The sequence below is a fragment of the Salmo salar genome, chromosome 09 (assembly GCF_965601325.2).
Source record: "Salmo salar chromosome 09, fSalSal1, whole genome shotgun sequence".
Classification (NCBI taxonomy): Eukaryota; Metazoa; Chordata; class Actinopteri; order Salmoniformes; family Salmonidae; genus Salmo; species Salmo salar.
The window spans coordinates 69,232,292-69,253,515 of NC_138299.1; the positions used below are offsets into that span (position 1 = coordinate 69,232,292).

The 21,224-nt window shown below is 41.5% G+C and overlaps 1 protein-coding gene across 1 annotated transcript in view; it reads right to left on the reverse strand.

Annotated features, from left to right (window-relative positions):
* Positions 1–5,045: 5,045 nt before the first annotated feature.
* Positions 5,046–21,224, reverse strand: part of LOC106611614 (gamma-aminobutyric acid receptor subunit alpha-6-like) — a 45,252-nt gene continuing 29,073 nt past the window's right edge. The window contains exons 8-9 of the mRNA XM_014212003.3: positions 15,428–15,684; positions 5,046–13,494 (exon numbers count right to left, since the gene is read on the reverse strand). Of these exons, the coding sequence (XP_014067478.2) occupies positions 12,946–13,494; positions 15,428–15,684 (806 nt within the window). The 3' untranslated portion in view covers positions 5,046–12,945. The remainder of the gene's footprint in view (positions 13,495–15,427; positions 15,685–21,224) is intronic.

Consider the following 21,224-nt stretch of genomic DNA (forward strand, 5'->3'; position numbering starts at 1 on the left):
AGAAAATAACAAAAGCGAAAGCGATCAGCTCACAGTTCTGTCAGGTACACAGACTAACTAAACAGAAAATAACTACCTACACAGGTGGAAAAAAACCCAACTTAAGTATGATCGCCAATTAGAGACAACAAGGACCAGCTGCCTCTAATTGGAGATCCTCCCCCCAAAAAACAACATAGAAATAGAAAACTAGAACTAAACATAGATATAGAAAACACAAAACATCCCCTGTCACGCCCTGACCTACTCTACCATAGAAAATAACATCTTACTATGGTCAGGACGTGACAGTACCCCTCCCCCCCAACGGTGCAGACTCCGAATGCTCCTAAAAAACTAAAACGGGAGGGTAGGGTGGGTAACTCCTGTTTATGGCAGCTCTAGTGCAGTCCACATAACCTTATCCTCCAGCAGAGGAGGCAGCTCCGGTTCGGGGTGTAACCCCGCTCCACCCGCTGATCCCTCTGCTTTAGTACCACCGGACCGTGGATCGTCGTCGAAGGAACCGGATTGTAGATCGTCACTGGAGGTTCTGGGCTGCAGGCCGCTGGAGGCTCCGGACTGGGGAGCGTCACTGGAGGCTCCGGACTGGGGAGCGTCGCTGGAGGCTTGTCATCTGGCTTGTCACCGTAGAACCCTTTCCATGTAGAACCTGTTCACCCAACATGTTTTTTGAATAAGTTTTCCGGTATTTTACAAATGTTCCCTCCTGAGAATAAATCACTTTTCTACCGGGTATCCTGGTATTTCCCGCCAAAACCGGAAGTGTCATTCTAGAGCATAAAGCACGTACCGTAAATATGTCTGAACTCGATTAGAGCTTTGTACGGCATAACAATTCAAACCTGATGCTACAGTACCTGAGCCTGATGAGCCATACATTAAAGACATTTTATGAGTCCAAGCCCCAAAAAATCCCAAATGATTGTGCTGTTATCCAATACATAGCCTATGATATATAGGCCAATGCTACCGCACCTTATGCACGACAGGAAAATATAAAAGCCCGTAGATGTAAATGAAACAAGCTCCATGGGGCTGCATCATTTGTGGGGGATGACATGTTTACTGTTGCCTTGTTTTGAAATATAATAGGCCCCATTTTACATTTTTATAATTAGTAGGCTGATGCATATGTAGCCTTATATAACCTGAGTTTACAAAACTTTAGGAACAACGTCTTTTTCCATGACTGCAATTCGGTATTCGGAAGGTGTCTGATGTTTTGTACACTCAATGTATACAGTGCCTTCAGAAAGTATTCATACCCCTTGACTTAATCCACATTCTGTGTTACAGCCTGAATTCAAAATGGATTAAATATTTTTCCGCACCCATCTACAGACAATAGTCCACAATGAAAAAGTGAAAACATATTTTTGCAATTGTATTGAAAATGAAATACAGAAACATCTAATTTACATAAGTATTCACACCCCTGAGTCAATACTTTGCGATTACAGCTTTCGTTCATATTTAGGTAGGTCTGTATCAGCTTTGCACATCTGGATTCAGGGATTTTCTCCCATTCTTCTTTGCAGATTTTCTCAAGCTCTGTTAAGTTAGATGGGACATTTTTTTCAATTTCTCAATGATGGAGACCACTGTGCTCTTGGAAACTTTCAACAATCTAGAAATTGTTTTATCCCCATCCCCAGATATACTATGCCTCATCACAAATCTCAGAGATCTACGGACAGTTCCTTGGACTTCATGATATAGTTTCTGCTCTGACATGAACAGTCAACTGTGGGACCTTACTGTGTATAGACGGGCGTGTTTCTTTCTAAATCATGTCCAAACAATTGAATTGGCCTCAGGTGGACTCCAATCAATTGTAGCGACATCACAAGGATGATCAAATGAAATTGGATGTACCTGAGCTTAATTTGGAGTGTCATAGCCAAGGGGCGTAAATACTTATGTAAATGAGATATTTCTGTATTTCAATACATTTGCTAAAGTATCTAAAAACATGTTTTCACTTTGTCATTATGGGGTATTGTGTGTAGATGGGTAAGACAAAATGTGGATAAGTCAAGGGGTATGAATGCTTTCTGTAGGCACTGTATAGCTTACCTTTCCTAACATTTCCCCTAATGCTTTGCAAGATGCCTATTAGCCTACCTCTTTCTCTCTCTATTGTTGTTTCATTCCTTCCTTTCTTTCAGCAGTTAAATGAAGTGTTTCATTGAGCTGATCTTCAGCATTGTAATGACATGCTGAATAATATAGGACTAGAATAAGATACAGATACCTTTTCTTCTCTTCACGAAGAATCAGTCTACACTAACGGTCAAAAGTTTTAGAACACCTACTCATTCAAGGATTTTCTTTATTTTACTATTTTCTACATTGTAGAATAACCATGCTGGTTAAGTGTGCCTTGAATTCTAAATAAATCAGTGTCACCAGCAAAGCACCCTCACACCATAACACCTCCTCCTCCATGCTTTACGGTGGGAACTACACATGCAGAGATCATCCATTCACCCACACAGCATCTCACAAACACACAGCGGTTGAAACCAAAAATCTCCAATTTAGACTCCAGACCAAAGGACACATTTCCACAGGTCTAATGTCCATTGCTCGTGTTTCTTGGCCCAAGCAAGTCTCTTCTTCTTATTGGTGTCCTTAGTAGTGGTTTTTATGCAGCAATTCGTCCATGGTTGCCTGATTCACACAGGCTCCTCTGAACAGTTGATGTTGAGATGTCTGTTACTTGAACTCTGAGAAGCATTTATTTGAGCTGCAATATCTGAGGCTGGAAACTCTCTAATGAACTTATCCTCTGCAGCAGAGGTAACTCTGGGTCTTCCTTTCCTGTGGCGGTGCTCATGAGAGCCAGTTTCATCATAGCGCTTGATGTTTTTTTGCGACTGCACTTGAAGAAACTTTGAAAGTTCATGAAATTTTCCATATTGACTGACCATGTCTTAAAGTAATGATGGACTGTCATTTCTCCTTGCTTATTTGAGCTGTTCTCGCCATAATATGGACTTGGTCTTTTACCAAATAGGGCTACCTTGTCACAACACAATTTATTGGCTCAAAGGCATTAAGAAGGAAATAAATGCCAAAAAATGTACTTTTAACAAGGCACACCTGTTAATTGAAATGCATTCCAGGTGACTACCTCATGAGGCTGGTTGAGAGAATGCCAAGAGTGTGTAAAGCTGTCATGAAGGCAAAGGGTGGCTATTTGAAGAATCTCAAATATACAATATTTTGATTTGTTTAGAACTTTGAGTTACTACATGATTCCTTATGTGTTATTTCATAGTTTTGATGTCTTCACTATTATTGTACAATGTAGAAAATAGTAAAATAAAGACAAACCCTTGAATGAGTAGGTGTTCTAAAACTTTTGACTGGTAGTCTATCCATCCATCCATCCATCCATCCATCCATCCATCCATACATCCATACATACATACTACATGACCAGAAGTATATGGGCACCTGTTCATCGAACATCTCATTCCAAAATTATGGCCATTAATATGGAGTTGGTCCCCCCTGTGCAGCTATAACAGCCTCCACTCTTCTGGGAAGGCTTTCCACTAGATGTTGGAACATAGCTGCGGGGACTTGCTTCCATTCAGTCACAAGACCATTAGTGAGGTCTGGCACTGATGTTGGGTGGTTAGGCCCGGCTCACAGTCGGCGTGCCAATTCATCCCAAAGGTGTTCGATGGGGTTGAGGTCAGGGCTCTGTGAAGGCCAGTCAAGTTCTTCCACACCGACCTCGATTAACCATTTCTATATGAACCTCGCTTTGTGCATGGGGGCTTGTCATGTTGAAACAGGAAACTGTTGCCACAAAGTTGGAAGCACAGAATTGTCTAGAATGTTATTGTATGCTGTAGCGTTAATATTTTCCTTCATTGGAACTTCAATGAACCATGAAAAACAGCCCCCGACCAAACTTTACAGTTGGCACTATACATTGGGGCAGCTAGCGTTCTCCTGGCATCCGGCAAAACCAAATTTGTCAGTCAGAGTGCCAGATGGTAAAGCATGATTCATCACTCCAGAGAACGCGTTTCCACTGCTCCAAAGTCCAATGGCGGCGAGTTTTACAACTCCAGCTGCCGATTGGCATTACACATTGTGATTTTAGGCTTGTGTGCGGCTGCTCGGCAATGGAAACCTGAACAGTTCTTGTGCTGACGTTGCTTCCAGAGGCAGCTTGGAACTCGGTAGTGAGTGTTGCAACTGAGGACAGATGATTTTTACACGCTTCAACACTCGGCGGTCCCGTTCTGCGAGTTTCTGTGGCCTACCACTTCATGGCTGAGCCGTTGTTGCACTTAGACGTTTCCACTTCACAATAACAGCACTTACAGTTGACCGGGGCAGCTCTAGCAAGACAGAAATTAGCCTAACTGACTTGTTGGAAAGGTGACATCCTATGATGGTGCCATGTTGAAAGTCACTGAGCTCTTCTGTAAGGCCATTCTACTGCCAATGTTTGTCTATGGAGATTGCATGGCTGTGTGCTCGATTTTATACACCTGTCAGCAATGGGTGTGGCTGAAATAGCTGATTCCACTAACTTAAAGGGTGTCCACATACCTTTTTATACATAATGTATATATGGTATTGATGGAAAGAGAAAGACAGAGCTTGCGTGCACTGATTTGAAGCAATGATATTCGAGTGATACGTTTTAAAACTGCAGCTGCAAAAAAAATATCTTTACAATAAAAAATTATTTGAACCCCAAAAGCCAAATGGAGATGTGTAAATTAGAAGCGCATTCAGTCTTTATTTTACTGTAGCATATTATGCTGCAGCAAATGTAGGCCTATCTGTCACAATTAAAAATGTTACCATGATGAGATACATGCATTGTGAACTGCACTACATGATGAGATGCACCGTCTTTCCCCCACCCTAAGCATTGATCATGTAGATAGAAGAGAGAAGGCCATAGAGAAGTCAGATTTAGGAATTGCATATCATTTAACAGCTCCATTTCACATTCATATAAATCTTTATTATAATTTACCGGTTTCTTGCAGTTAGTTATCCCGGGAAAAGGGAGTGGGTTTTGGGCTGGAAATATTGGTAAATCTCGGTTCCCGCTATTCAAACCTAATGTAGAACCCTTGTCTCTCTAGAATGCCAGGTGACAAAAATGTGAAATAGTATGACACTTGGCATACCTTGATATTCTGGTGTTGTTCATGAATCTGTAAAACATTTATGCATTTCAAAACATTGCACATGATTAATGTGCTCTGACAGATGGCAACAATAACTCAGTCATGCTTCACAAATACTTAGCTTTTCCTCTGTTACAAGTGTTGGTTATTGACTCTAAGTATGGATTAATAAAAACATTAATTAATACATACATTAATGAAATTGGTTACACACATACATGGGTCTCGCTGAAATGATTGTTTAAATTGTGAAACATGTCATGCATATAATGGAGATTTAGCTTTTGTGTTGCTTTGCTTTTCCTTTACTCAAATGTAATGGTAACCCGAAATGCTTCCCTGTTATGAAACAATAGAAACAACTGAATTATGAAGTATGTACAAAATAAAGAAAATGTATGCCTTTTCATTTCTAGATGCAATTAGGGAACATGGGCAACTGAAAATGGCACTCCCAAACTTTCAGATTTAACCCCACTTTAATTTAGAGTAAATGCACCAAACTGAAGAAAGACTAAACAGTGAAAAAATTATGAAAGATGAAATTATTAATGTAATGAAGTCCATACATAACCATTTAAAAATATATATATTTTTAGCTCTTCTCTTATGTGGAGGAGAGATGAATGAATTATACACACATGTATGTGAATTAAGATGCCAACCTTGTGTCCTTGGCAATGTAATTCCCAGGTGTTAATCTGTTTGCATTTAGTTGCTAATTTACTTCAGGTTACCAAGGAAACAAACCAAATGGAATTCTACCTCCGTCTCTTTTTTTTTTGTTGCAGTTCGTTGTGACCAATTCTCTTCAGTACATTTCTCTGAGAATAACATTAACGAGACAAACATGAATATGCTCAAGGAGAAGAACATCCAGCAATGGAAGGGAATTCTTACAGTGGGAGAGTTTTTTATTTAACCATAAGAAATAGGAAATGCACAAAAAGGTGCAAAACAAACGGTTAGCCTAAATAAGTATAGGCTGTAGGCCTACTTTTAAAGTAGTACTTGAATAGTTTGAGAGGGGGTATCTGTACTTTACTATTTATATTTTTGGCAACTTTTACTTCATTACATTCCTAATGAAAATAATGTATTTTTTACTCCATTTCCCTGACACTCCAAAAGTACTTGAATGCTTAACAGGACAGGAAAATGGTCCAATTCACCCAATTATCAAGAGAACATTGCTGGTCATCCCTACTGCCTCTGATCTGAGGAACTTACTAAACACATGCTTCGTTTGTAAATTATGTCTTGGAGTGTTGGACTATCCATAAATAAAAAAACAAGAAAATGGTGCTTTCTAGTTTGCTTAATATAAGGAATTTGAATTTTTTTAAATAATTTTACTTAACTTTTTTATACTTAAGTATATTTAAAACCAAATACTTCGACTTTTACTCAAGTAGTATTTTACTGGGGGAATTTCACTTTTACTAGTCATTTTCTATTAAGTTATCTTTACCGTTATGACAATTGGGTACTTTTTCCACCACTGAGTATAGATGAATGTGTGTACATTTGTATGTGAATGCATTTCTGAACTTAGAGGTCCAAGCACCACAGATGCTGGAGCACTCTTGTTTTTGGTAGGGTACAAGATACTAGGAAAACAAAATATTATGTAAGAAAATGTAATACACCCACAACTTTCATTATCACACCACACAAAGTCAGGACCTATCATCTTGAAAAGCGTAGTTGAGGGCAGTACAAAAAAGAATCCAACAAAACACAACCTTATAACACATGACTAAATCTATAAATATGCCCTAATCACTACCAAAACATCACAAATGAAATACCTCTGGGTTAATATGTCTATTTCAGTAAAAGGTTGGTAGCTTAGATGTTTACATTTGTATAGTTCTGTCCCCTTAGATTAGGCTGCAAGACTCATTATCAGTAGGCAAATTCTGACAACGTACACTAAAAAACAGTAAGGCTTTATAGTTATTGCTGCTACAGTATTTTCAGTTTATTGTGTAATATCATAACATGTCAGCAGGGGGCATTATAGTAAACATATTTAAAGTAGGACAGACTAGTGTGTTGACCTTTTATGGACATGAAGAGGATGTGAGTTGATTTTGGCAAAGGTAAGAAGCAAGGTAAGGATTCCAATCATTTTGAATAATGAAATATAACCCCTGATTATGAAAATGAGATTAGTACAACTGTCTTTCCTTACTATAATCAAAGAAGCAATTGGCTACATGAACAGACAAAACTGTTGTGGGTAAAGAGAGGAAAAACCCACAGTAGAGTACATGCATATATGTCACCACCAATACTGTACTCGGACACAATACTCTACTAATTGAGACATTTCCTCATTTCAATCCAGTTTGGGGTTGTTGTCGAGTTGCTCACACCATTGACTGCTGTGACATGCAGATGCTAACCAGTGAGATGTCCCTGTGTAAAATGGGGATAGCAGCAGCAGGACACAACAAGCACGAGTCACAGCCCTCAGCCCTTTGCCTAGCACTTGTCAGTGACATGCGCTTAGCCAACCGTCTATGAAGTAATATTTCTTAATTATGCTTTAATTGCTTTGTGAAATTGCCCAGTCAAGCACCGACAAATTGTCAATGTTATTTACAGCCAAGCTATTATTATTTTTCACACGGGGGCTGTCACTGCAGTTACTTTGCACTCTGCAGTTTGTAACACTTTAGCCCTAAGGGTTAGGATGTCCAAAAAAAGAGAGAACGGGACAAAACTGGAGGGTTTATGTTTGACCTGTGTTAGGGGTTAGGGATGTCCTAATATGGATGTAAACATTTTGTTATACAAACAGATTCACCTAGTTATTTATTTTTTTTGTTTGTTAAAACGCATCACAATACAAGCCTTTTACCAGATAGGGGGCTGAAGAAGACACATGGCTGGAACATTAACTATATAGCCTAATGGCTGACCACATAACATATAGTAACACAAAACCTGCTGAATTCTTCAGGAAGAGAAGATGGAGAAAACAGTACTACCAAATGCTGTAACATATGCACTCTGTTTATTTGGCTGATGGTGATGTCACTTCCTCACCAAGGAACCCAGCATGGGCAACTATGTAACAATTCTATAGTGTCATTCTTGCATAGGGCAACGATAAATATTCTCGTGACTACAAAAACGTCAGTATTTTGTACAAAGACATTCGGTTATTGTTGTATGTACAGTCAGGAGGAGTCCACAATGTGTTGTAAGGGTTGACCTTTTTGGAAAGAAGTCAAAATATATACTTAAGAAGTTCCACCCATGTGTATGCCATCCCAATTCTTATTGTAGTTATATTTCTCTCCTGGGCTTGGTTCTGGTCTCTGGAGGTATTCCAAAGACAATTATGGATATCTGCGCACATAATTAATTGCACAATAAATCATTTTCAATCTCCAGTGTTTCTCAGAGACAAAGACTTCCATTGCCAAGTCATTTACCAAATATGATTATCTTCCAATGGCAGTAGATCGAGGAATAAGCTTTATCCCGAAAACAGAAAACAAAGACAAAGCTCTGTACCTGAGTCCAATATGACAGTAATCGTTAAAACCATACAAATGGGTGGAGGAAAGCTTAACGTGATCTCCAAGCTGAAATTATAGTTACCGCATAAGAACACAAACCTCACAAGACTTTTGTGTAAGACACAATTACACTGAAATGTAACCCCACATATTATTGAACCAAAAATACATATGATAAAAAGGACCTTTGAAAGAGTTGCGTTTCTGATTAATATGCGACAATGAACAGGGCGTTATGAAAACCAACGTATGTCCTATAAATTGAACTATTGACCTTCAGGACCATGTCTCTAACGATGTTCTCAGTGGGCAATTAAAAAAAAAGAAAATCCAACACTTGGGCTTAACAGTGGTGGACTGTTTATGTCCGGGTTTGCGGTGTTTTAACACATTATTTCCCAGATCTGCTTCTTCTAAGCAGCCTCAGATATTCAGGACATAAAAAAAAAATATATTGTACTTAAGAAAAAAAAAAACTGTGACGTTGATGTGTTTCCTCATTGGGCCTAGGCAATACCTCTATCTCCCTCTGCTATGGTGATGCTAACCACCCAGGTAGATGCTTAAGTATCAGATGTAACCAGTCAACCACATCCTCTGCAAGAGCACTCTGGCTATTTCCACTAGACTCACTACACTTCTCCTCTGTTCTGCCGCTCCCAAACAGCATCCAGGAGCTCCTTACGTAAGACCTAACTTTCATTAGCCGGCCGCCGTCTAGCCTAGGATTGTTTAAACAAGCAAGGCGACCCACCGATGACACCCACATCAATCCCTAGGCAAGGTGTGTTATTGAGACAGAAAACAATGGGGACAGCTGGGAAAATAGAACACAGAGAAATGCATCAAACCACCATCTCACCTGCTGCTAACAAGGTCCTTAAAGAGTGTTGTTGTACGTGGATGTGTGTTTTGTTAAGGGGACGATGAGTGTGTGCGTGACGTTGGGGGGGTGGGGGGGCAGAATCAATTTCACACGAGTGCGTCGAGGAGACATGAAGCTGAGGCAGACATCTTGATCTGTCCATCAGCCTCTGTTTTGAGCCCCACCTTCAGGAAATGGAAGAAATGCACTATTACGTCAACAGTGACAGAGGGGCCATCGATGTGTGACCTGTCTGGGTGATAATAGCCATTAGCACTGCAGGAAACCAAGCTTCAGCATGATCACCGACCATGCCTCTGCAGGTGACATCACCTCAGCTGACAACGCGAGAGGAGAGTTGCCATCAGGGAAAGATTAGACAGAAGTACACTTTCACCGTAAGAGGATGCTATGGACATAGCACAAGTGTAAGAATTGACCATGTAGACTTCTGTAACTTATCAGTGGAAATCTGTCCAAAGTTGGCATAGAGACCCTATAAAGACCCTCGATACCTAACGATCAGAGAGAATTACATAGCACACTTTCCCACCAAGTCCCTACCCACTGGGCACAAAGTGGTTGAACCAACGTTGTTTCAATTTAATTTGTCAATGTATGGTGATGTGGAATCAATGTGGAAAATACAATGGATTTGAAAAAAGAACGTAACCTGTTTTTTTGAGGGTGATATTTAAAACCACAGGATTATGTCATCAGGGAAACCAACTTTCAACATACACGAACCTTGTATAAAATATGTTGAATTTGTACCAATGTCAGACCTTCAACGTTAAACTCAATATCAGGAAAAAAAATATAGGCTGGGCAGCACCTCCTACTGGAGAATTGATCTATCCCTTTGGTATTTTGTAAGTCGCTCTGGATAAGAGCGTCTGCTAAATGACTTAAATGTAATGTAAATGTCTCACATCCAGGGTTTTAACCAAGCCCAGCTTCGATATGTCACTGACTACTACCAATGTGCTATGGGGAGAATGACTATTAAAAAAGCTAATGAAATGTAACCATACTTTATAAGTACACAATATCATCAATGATACTATTCAGGTCTATATAACATGTGCGAAGTCCTCAACAGCTACTGTTTCAATTCAACCCAGGGTTCAACTAAAAACACATGGGTCGAGGGTTTCAAGCTTTGGTTGATTTAAAGGTTTAAAGTTATTAATTATTATGTTGGATACACGTCTTCATCTCAACCAAAAATCTAAGTTGAAGAATAGTACTAAATCAAACTTTGAATAAAGTACATTTCCCTTTTGATTTTATTTAGTCCTATTCTTTAACTTTAACTTTTTGGTTGAGATGGAGACGTGAATCCAACGTCAGTTATTCATTTTTAGACAAGCTGGATATGGAGTTGTGTTTTGTTTTGTTATTCAACGCAACCAAATATTAACATTTGAAGGAGATGTATTTTCTGTTTGGATAGTTCTTTGCCACTGACAGACTGGCTTTGATTCCAGTTTGTATACAATTTAATAATTTATATACCTCCATCTCAACCAAAACTCAACATTTTAAAGAATCGGATTAAGCCAGTGGCACAGATGAAACTTTCCAATCATTAGATACAGAACGTCTCCTTTAAACTTTGATATTTGGTGACAAACAATTCAATATTACTTTTGTAATACAGTAAATAGCATGAAGTTAAGGCTATCTTACAAACTAATGTAACAGTACTTAATGAACCTAATATGAGTAACACGTCCATGGCCACACAGAGGTTACTGTTACTAAATGTCTTCTTATGTAATCATAGAAAGCGTGCATGTTCAAGACAGCATGCAAAGGTCGCAGGTCTGCGGAGATCTTCACAATTGCTATAATAATCTGCGCAGAATCGCGACAGCGCCACCTGCACTTTAAATGTCAGCTCAACTGCAACCCAGGTCATTTGGTTCCGCTATTAGATGAAGCACAGTGATAACACATGAAGTTCGTCTATAAATACAACATCTAACATTGTATTTCCATTTGAACTTTGTTCTGCTTTTTAAAACGGCTGAAAGCGCAGTAATAACACATTTAGATGACAACTAAACCAAAAATCCGACATTGTTTTTCCCATTGGAATTTGGTTGTGCTGTTAGAGGGGTAAAAGCACAGTGATAACACATTGGGAATTTAATAAACTCATGGCTTTCTTTTTGAGTGGGTGAATAAAAGGTTGAAATCTTTTTGATCAACGTCTCAACCAAATATTACCAACATTTCCATGTTGAAATGACGTAGTGCGCCCAGTGGGTAACCAACAGAACTTCTGGGCGTGTCCCGATGGACTCATGGTAGTGCATGCCATTCTACATTTAATAGTAGGAATTTGGTTATGGGGAATGACCCTTCCTCTGCACACATGATGCACAATAACAGGTATGAATCAGGCCCCACATTTGCTAACAAATAAACACTCACGATCTCAGAGGAAACGTTCCCAAACCAAAGGGTTCCTACAATATGTTCCTTTGTAAGTTAACATGAAAGAAGAATATTGATTGAATACATTAGTACACAATGTTCCAGAAACTGACAATGTTAAAGAAAAACACTCATCGTTTCATAGTTGAACATTCAAACAAAGACTTCCTAGAATGTTTTTGGAGGGAACTAATGGGGCTTAGAAGAACATTACCCCCCTGGAAATGTTGTTTGTAGGGTACTGAGTGAAGTAAATAGGCCAGCATCTATGGTATTTGGTATCCTCATTCTATGCTATTTAACAAAGCTTGGTCGAGGTTTGCTGTATAGACTTGGGAGCACAAATTAGACTTGAGTGGACAAAAATGTATCTACTTTTGATACAAGAACAAAATGACAACATACCCAGTCATTTACTTCTGGTCATCAGTAAGGGAGAAAATACACCCAAAATCTTCTTGTTCATATGCTCGACACCTTGCGACTTGTGTGTCCAGCTCATCTTCAGTGATATTGTCCTTATCCTTTGTCATTGGCGCAATGCCTGCTAAGAATAGAGGGACCTATTAGCCGTTACTCTACTCACTAACATTAAAACAACTAACCAATCCATCAAACCCTTACTGTATTGCATATTGGATATGGCCACCCAGGGGATAGTTGTGATATTTGTTCGAATCAGACATTTTTAAAATGGTTTTGTTACCATGCTCATTCTCAGAAGACTTCTCGGAAATGAAACAAACAGATGTGCTGAGATTAGTATTCCTGGGTGTAATCTTTTGAGGCTCTTGTCCAGCATATTTGGTTTCCTTGTTAGTTGAAAAATGATTTAATCTCCCATGTCTCCAAAGCTCTTTTTCCTCCTGTCATTTTACATTTTGTAGAAAATGATTCCCAAAATGACCCCAAGAGGAGTTAGAAACTAGATTTGGCCTCTAAATTTGGCCTCCATGGTATCTTTGGACAAGTAAACCACCCAGTAGACCATGTTGAATGCGCCAAAGGACACCGGGAACAGGATGCGGGCATACTTGTCGATTTTACTGGTCCCGCCCATATTGGCGGCGGTCGGCTGGGAGCATGGCGACTGCTTGGGCTCATTTTTGCCCATGAGGTGAATGTGCTCCAGTCTGGGTCCTAGAAGGTCCTGGAGCGAGGAGTCAGCAGTGGGCTGGCTCTGGTTGGCTGGTATTGTCATTGCTCTCTCAGTTGTGGGTGGAGCCAGGGGCATGTTCATGGCAGACAGGGTCAAGGAGGAAGTGTTGGATTGGCTGGCGGGGCCGGGGCTGGAGTGTGGTAGGATGATGGCACCGCCAGTTGCCCCCTTGGATGAAGATGATTGGACAGACTGGGGTTGTTTCCTGGTTACCCCTCTTGCCGCTGCTGTGCTGTTGGATTCAGCTTTCTGGCCATCTTGCTGGGACATATAGTTCATCCGTTTCCGCAGGTTACCATTGGTGTCAGGGTTATGCTGTGGAGAGGGAAAAATAACCATCAACCCAAAACTGCAGTGATGTGAATGAATTGTGCACATAGTTCACTCATGTGCAACAACAAGCAAATCCCTTGAAGTGGAGCAATTTGAATTAAATGTGACTATTTTACTTGATTCTTTGTGATAAGGTACAATATGACAATTGTACTGAGCTGATAAATATCAACTATTAAGAGCTATACCATGTTAACAGTCAAGAACCTCTGATTCTACACCTTGCCTATGGGCCTGAATATGACTGGCCTACTTTATACCGCCGACACTCTTTAGTCTGCATACATACTGCACTGCGTGGTAGAATAGCCCAGCTCCCAGACATTATTTGTGTAGGTTTTCACTCATTTCACACAAGCTTATGTCACAAAGTACTGTTCCATGGGGCAGCATGGCAGTACAGTAAAACATCAAAAGAGCTTATCTCCTGAGAGCTAGCATAGGTTTCAGCCCCAGAAGAGGGAGGTGCTGCACTATAGCCTCACCGGTGATAATTCCCCCACTGGAATGTGCTAACTGGCTAAGCGTATTGCTTACGGTCTGAGAAATGTGAGGCGCAGTGCTGTGGACACTAGGCTAGGTTTGACATCACTATGGCTGGGAGGTAAAAGATTTTAGATCAATCTGAGCCACATCAATACACACCGCGGGCCCTAATGCCGAGCAGATTTGCCCACTGTTAGCTGTGCGAGGCTGGAGCCACAGCTCTGTAGGAACAGAGTTATCTCCCGGCGCCAGGGCTTCTGAAACTTGTACAGATGTGCCCCAGCAGTGTTGCTGTGGCAACCTGCTAATCCATTGATGTGCTGTTGTCACTAAAACTGCATTCAGGCGCGATTACTCTGCACAAAGATTTGAGATCCACAGGGCACACTTTAAGCAGTCATCGGGCCATACAGGGGGAATGTATGGCTGTTTTCCGGTCAGTATCAGCCATCAATCAACAGTTGGACTGTGACATGTGATAGTTAGCATGCAATTTCCCCTTAAATGAAGGATTGTGCTCTTACTACAGTAGAGTGCAAATGCATGGCGTAATGAATTCAATATGAACATGTTTGGTCAACCCCCATTACACGCGATTCGCACGAATACCCTTTCATGAGAACATGCTGTACTCAGTATGACGAGCAAAACCAAAACCTTTGTAGGAGCCGTACATTTTTTTGTAATACCAAAATGGCTCTTGCAAACATGCTTGCAACACATTGTAAATGTAGGTAAGAAATGAAAATGTTAAGAATATTCTATAACACAAGTCTTCAAAACAATTTATCTTCATGCTGAAGAATTTTTTTGAAATTATGAGAAAGCAAGCAAATGTAGGACATTCAGAGCATATTTAGAATTTTTAGAGATAATATTGCTAAGCCTCTGCGCTGGATTACAAATGGCGTGCATTGATCTAAGCAGACAGCTGTGCAGCTGTACTCTAAATGGGACAAACTTAACATGTATTCACCATTTACTATTCCTATTTGGCCTTCAGGAAGTGAATGTTTCTAGCTCATGATATCATGTAGAGAGTGGGAGAGAATGCTGGCAGAAAGAGGTACAAAGAGAAAAAAAGAGGTACAAAGAGAAAAAAAGAGGTACAAAGAGAAAAAAAGAGGTACAAAGAGAAAAAAAGAGGTACAAAGAGAAAAAAAGAGGTACAAAGAGAGTACAAAGAGAAAAAAAAGAGGTACAAAGAGGGAGAGACAGCCAGGAAAATAGAGAGAGACCCTCCAAACTTAATAAATGATCAATGCTAAAGTAACCGTCGGTCTATAAGTCTATTTCGCCAATTTTTAGACTTGCAATGAATCTCCATTTGATGATCAGCATACAAATTAACGAAGGGGAACGAACAAGTACACACTTCAGTCTCTGAAGTGGAAAAGGGTATAGGGAATGAGGATAGGTCTTAACACACCTGCAGAACTTCCTCCATATCCTTCACTTTCACTGGGGTTGTTTGGGGTGCCGGCGGGCATTTTGGTGGCTTCCTTTTCAGTCTCTCCATCTCTGCGTTGGTGAAGTAGTTGACGGCAGCGAACTCGATGAGAGCGGAGAAGACAAAGGCGAAACACACGGCAATGAACCAGTCCATGGCGGTGGCGTAGGAGACCTTGGGGAGGGAGTGGCGTGCGCTGATGCTTAACGTGGTCATGGTCAGGACCGTGGTGATGCCTGAAAATTTGAAAAAGTTTGTAACCTTGGCTGTAAATTGTAACCAAAATAATAGTTACGTCAACACACTCAAATAATACATACAGTACTAAAACAGTCGGTATAAGCCTAACCATCGTTCTATAGCATGACTCAAACAATTCCGAGGGGACCCCGCTGGCTGTCCATTGTATTTCATCTATTCCAGGGCTTGCACACCTGATTCAACTTCTCAACTAATCATCAGTCCCTTGACTAATTGAATCAGGTGTGCTAGTTCAGGGATACAACTACATAGAAAAATCACTGAAAATAATTTGTGAAAATCCAACACTAATCAATGAATGCCAGCTTTAATATTTAATATGAAAAACAGGAAACGCAACGTTTCTGACACTAGAATGACTTGTAAACATCCAGTCGATGACCTCTTGACCTTTGCTTCCTGTGTTTTCATCCTAATGAGGTTGCCCAAGCGACCACCTCACATAGCATACCTACTTTCCCTCGCCTCCAATTCCTTTTTAAACAATAACCAAATCGGCTCCACGCTGAGGATTATACGTTTACAATAACTGGGGAGTTATAGTAAGCTTGCAGGTCACTTGTCCTTGGGATTATTAGCAAATAGCTGTAATGTGATTCAGAGAAAATCCCCTTTATGTTAGCGATACAGAAACATAACTTCATCCTCCATCTCCAAAACTCTGCCTACCACAGCATGAATATGTAAGTGTATGAGGCAGAGGACTTCCAAAGGTACAGTAAATATTAGCTTTAATAAAATGTGTCTTTCATTGGATTAATTGGCAAGATCAGATGCACAATCGTTCCTGGTACAGATTAATAAAGTGTGACTGATTTAATCAGATGAGCTATAATAATCAAATTAAGGAGTAATAGCAATGATTGCTTCTGTTGGAGTACAGTCTTCATTCCTCATCTTGTGACACATTGTTTAGATTAGAACGCATTGCTTTGGAGATGCTTGGATTAGGACAAAATGGGTCTTGCTTACATTATATTGGGAGTAGAAAATAAGTTATATTCTACAAGTGTTGTGTATTGATGTTCTTTAGGGCACCTGTAACGCCCCCCTGCTTACATACATTGGAATGCTTGGAATGTATTGTTCTGCGAAGTGCATTAAACAATGCCCACGTTAGTTTCTACTCCCATCTCATGTCCTGTCCTTATATTAGTTGGAGAAGTAATACAGTGTACTATAGAACACCGCTACTCTGTTCTGTAACTTCAATTAAAAATCAAATCAAATTGTATTAGTCACATGCGCCGAATACAACAGGTGTAAACCTTACAGTGAAATGCTTACTTAAGAGCCCTTAACCAACAATGCAGTTTAAAAAATACAGATAAGAATAAGAAATAAAAGTAACAAGTAATTAAAGAGCAGCAGTAAAATAACAATAGCAAGACTATATACATGGGGGGTACCGGTGAAGAGTCAATGTGCGGGGCACCAGTTGAGGTAATATGTACATGTAGGTAGAGTTTATTAAAGTGACTATGCATAGATGATAACAACAGAGAGCAGTAAAAGAGGGGGAGAGGGGAGGGGGGGCAATGCAAATATTATGGGTAGCCATTTGATTAGGTGTTCAGGAGTCTTATGGCTTGGGGGTAGAAGCTGTTTAGAAGCCTCTTGGACCTAGACTTGGCGCTTCGGTACCGCTTGCCGTGCAGTAGCAGAGAGAACAGTCTATGACTAGGTTGGCTGGAGTCTTTGACAATTTTTAGGGTATTCCTCTGACTGCCTGGTATAGAGGTCCTGGGTGGCAGGAAGCTTGGCCCCAATGATGTACTGGACCGTTCGCACTACCCTCTGTAGTGCCTTGCGGTCAGAGGCCGAGCAGATGCCATACCAGGCAGTGATGCAACCAGTCAGGATGCTCTCGATGGTGCAGCTGTAGAACCCTTTAAGGATCAGAGGACCCATGCCAAATCTATTCAGTCTCCTGAGGGGGAATAGGTTTTGTCGTGCCCTCTTCACGACTGTCTTGGTGTGTTTGGACCATGTTAGTTTGTTGGTGATGTGGACACCAAGGACACTTGAAGCTCTCAACCTGCTCCACTACAGCCCCGTCGATGAGAATGGGGGCGTGCTCGGTCCTCTTTTTCCCGTAGTCCACAATCATCTCCTTTGTCTTAATCACGCTGAGGGAGAGGTTGTTGTCCTGGCACCACACGGCCAGGTCTCTGACCTCCCTATAGGCTGTCTCGTTGTTGTCGTTGATCAGGCCTACCACTGTTGTGTCATCGGCAAACTTAATGATGGAATTGGAGTCGTGCCTGGCCGTGCAGTCATGACTGAACAGGGAGTATAGGAGGGGACTGAGCACGCACCCCTGAGGGGCCCCTGTGTTGAGGATCAGCGTGGTGGATGTGTTACCTACCCTTACCACCTGGGGGTGGCCCGTCAGGAAGTCCAGGATCCAGTTGCAGAGGGAGGTGTTTAGTCCCAGGGTCCTTAGCTTATTGATGAGCTTTGAGGGCACTATGGTTTTGAATGCTGAGCGGTAGTCAATGAATAGCATTCTCACATAGGTGTTCCTTTTGTCCAGGTGGGAAAGGGCAGTGTGGAGCGCAATAGAGATTGCATCATCTGTGGATCTGTTGGGGCGGTATGCAAATTGGAGTGGGTCTAGGGTTTCTGGGATAATGGTGTTGATGTGAGCCATGACCAGCTTTTCAAAGCACTTCATGGCTACAGACGTGAGTGCTACGGGTCGGTAATCATTTAGGCAGGTAACCTTAGTGTTCTTGGGAACAGGGGCTATGGTGGTCTGCTTCAAACATGTTGGTATTACAGACTCAGACAGGGAGAGTTTGAAAATGTCAGTGAAGACACTTGACAGTTGGTCAGCGCATGCTCGCAGTACACATCCTGGTAATCCGTCTGGCCCTGGGGCCTTGTGAATGTTGACCTGTTTAAAGGTCTTACTCACATCGGTTGCGGAGAGCGTGATCACACAGTCTTCCGGAACAGCTGGTGCACTCATGCATGTTTCAGTGTTATTTGCCTCGAAGCGAGCATAGAAGTAGTTTAGCTCGTCTGGTAGGCTTGTGTCACTGGGCATCTCTCGGCTGTGCTTCCCTTTGTAGTCTGTAATGGTTTGCAAGCCCTGCCACATCCGTTGAGCGTCAGAGCCGGTGTAGTACGATTCAATCTTAGTCCTGTATTGACACTTTGCCTGTTTGATGGTTCGTAGGAGAGCATAGCGGGACTTCTTATAAGCTTCCGGGTTAGAGTCCCGCTCCTTGAAAGCGGCATCTCTAGCCTTTAGCTCAGTGAGGCTGTTGTCTGTAATCCATGGTTTCTGGTTGGGGTATGCATGTACGGTCACTGTGTGGACAACGTCATCGATGCACTTATTGATGAAACCAATGACTGATGTGGTGTACTCCTCAATGCCATCGGAGGAATCCCGGAACATATTCCAGTCTGTGCTAGCAAAACAGTCCTGTAGCTTAGCATCTGCTTTATCTGACCAATTTTTTTATTGATCGAGTCACTGGTGCTTCCTGCTTTAACTTTTGCTTGTAAGCGTTAATCAGAAGGAAAAAAGTATGGTCAGATTTGCCAAATGGAGGGCGAGGGAGAGCTTTGTATGTGTCTCTGTGTGGAGTAAAGGTGGAGTTTTTCCCCCTCTGGTTGCACATTTAGCATGCTGCTCTAAATTTTGTTAAACGGGTTTAAGTTTCCCTGCATTAAAGTCCCCGGCTACTAGGAGCACCGCCTCTGGGTGAGCATTTTCTTGTTTGCTTATGGCGGAATACAGCTCATTCAATGCAGTCTAAGTGCCAGCCTCAGTCTGTGGTTGTATGTAAAACAGCTATGAAAAATACAGATCAAAACTCTCTCTAGGTAGATTGTGTGGTCTACAGCTTATCATGAGATACTATACTTCAGGCGAGCAATAGCTTGAGACTTCCTTAGATATCGTGGACCAGCTGTTATTTACAAAAATACATAGTCCACTGCCCCTTGTCTTACCAGATGCCACTGTTCTATCCTGCCGGTACAGTGTATAACCAGCCAGCTGTATGTTGATAGTGTCATCGTTCAATCACGACTCCGTGAAGCATAAGATATTACAGTTTTGAATTTCCCGTTGGTAGTTTAGTCTTCCGTGTAGGTCATCCATTTTATTTTCCAAAGATCGCATGTTTGCTAGCAGAATGGAAGGAAGTGGGGGTCGCCTACGAATTCTCAGAAGGCAGCCCGCCCTTTGGCGCCTTTTTCTCCGCCTTCTCTTCACGCAAATCACGGGGATCTGGGCTTGTTCCCGCGAGAACAGTATATCATTCACATTGGGCTTGTCAGTCTCATTAAAGGAAAAAAAATATTCTGCCAGTCTGTGGTGAGTAATCGCAGTCCTGATGTCCAAAAGTTATTTTTGGTCATAGGAGACGGTAGACGCAACATTATGTACAAAATAAGTAAAAAAATAAGTTGCAAACAAACAAACAAAAAAAACCAATTAGTTGGGGACACGTAAAACGTCAACCTTCTTCTCCAGCGCCACGTAAGGGTTCACGTTGTATTGACATTTCTATATATATTGTGGTGCAGGTCATCCACCAGGGGAGACTCATCGAGGCCTGGTGACAGACGGAGTATACATCACGAGGCGCTGGCTCCATCTGCTGGACGTGCCAGGCCTCGACGGGCTCTCCGGCCAGGACTAATTGGGGCTGATTGGGAGTTGGTGAGTAGTCAAGGGCTGATTGCTCACCAGCTGTGCAAGTCCCATAAAGCTGCCAGAAGGGCAGCACACAGGGGAGAGAGTGGGGGAAGAAAGGACTCCCATATAGTTGGGGACGGTTGCAGAGGTAAAAGGAGTGAGTTCAGTTTTTTATCCCCACAGGATACAGCAAGACCAGGAGCCCAGAAGACGGTATCCCGGAGAGGGTCTCATGGGGGAGACCTTTTCTTTTAAACTATTATTTTAACCTGTTAGGGCTAGGGGGCAGTATTTACATGGCCGGATAAAAAAACGTACCCGATTTAATCTGGTTATTACTACTGCCCAGAAACTAGAATATGCATATAATTATTGGCTTTGGATAGAAAACACCCTAAAGTTTCTAAAACTGTTTGAATGGTGTCTGTGAGTATAACAGAACTCATATGGCAGGCAAAAACCTGAGAAGATTCTGTACAGGAAGTGCCCTCTCTGACCATTCCTTGAGCTTCTTGACTCTTTTCATTGAAAACTTAGGATCTTTGCTGTAACGTGACACTTCCAACGGCTCCCATAGGCTCTCAGAACCCGGGAAAAAGCTGAATGATGTCGAGGCAGCCCCTGGCTGAAAAACATTAGCGCGTTTGGATAGTGGTCGGTCAGAGGACCATCAGACTGAGGCGCGTGCACGCGTCGACCCCATGTTTTTATTTTCTCTCTCTTTGTACTAAAACAGAGATTCCCGGCCAGAATATTAATGGCATAAAAAATGGCATAAAAATTGATTTTAAACAGCGGTTGACATGCTTCGAAGTACAGTAATGGAATATTTAGATTTTTTTTTGTCACGAAACG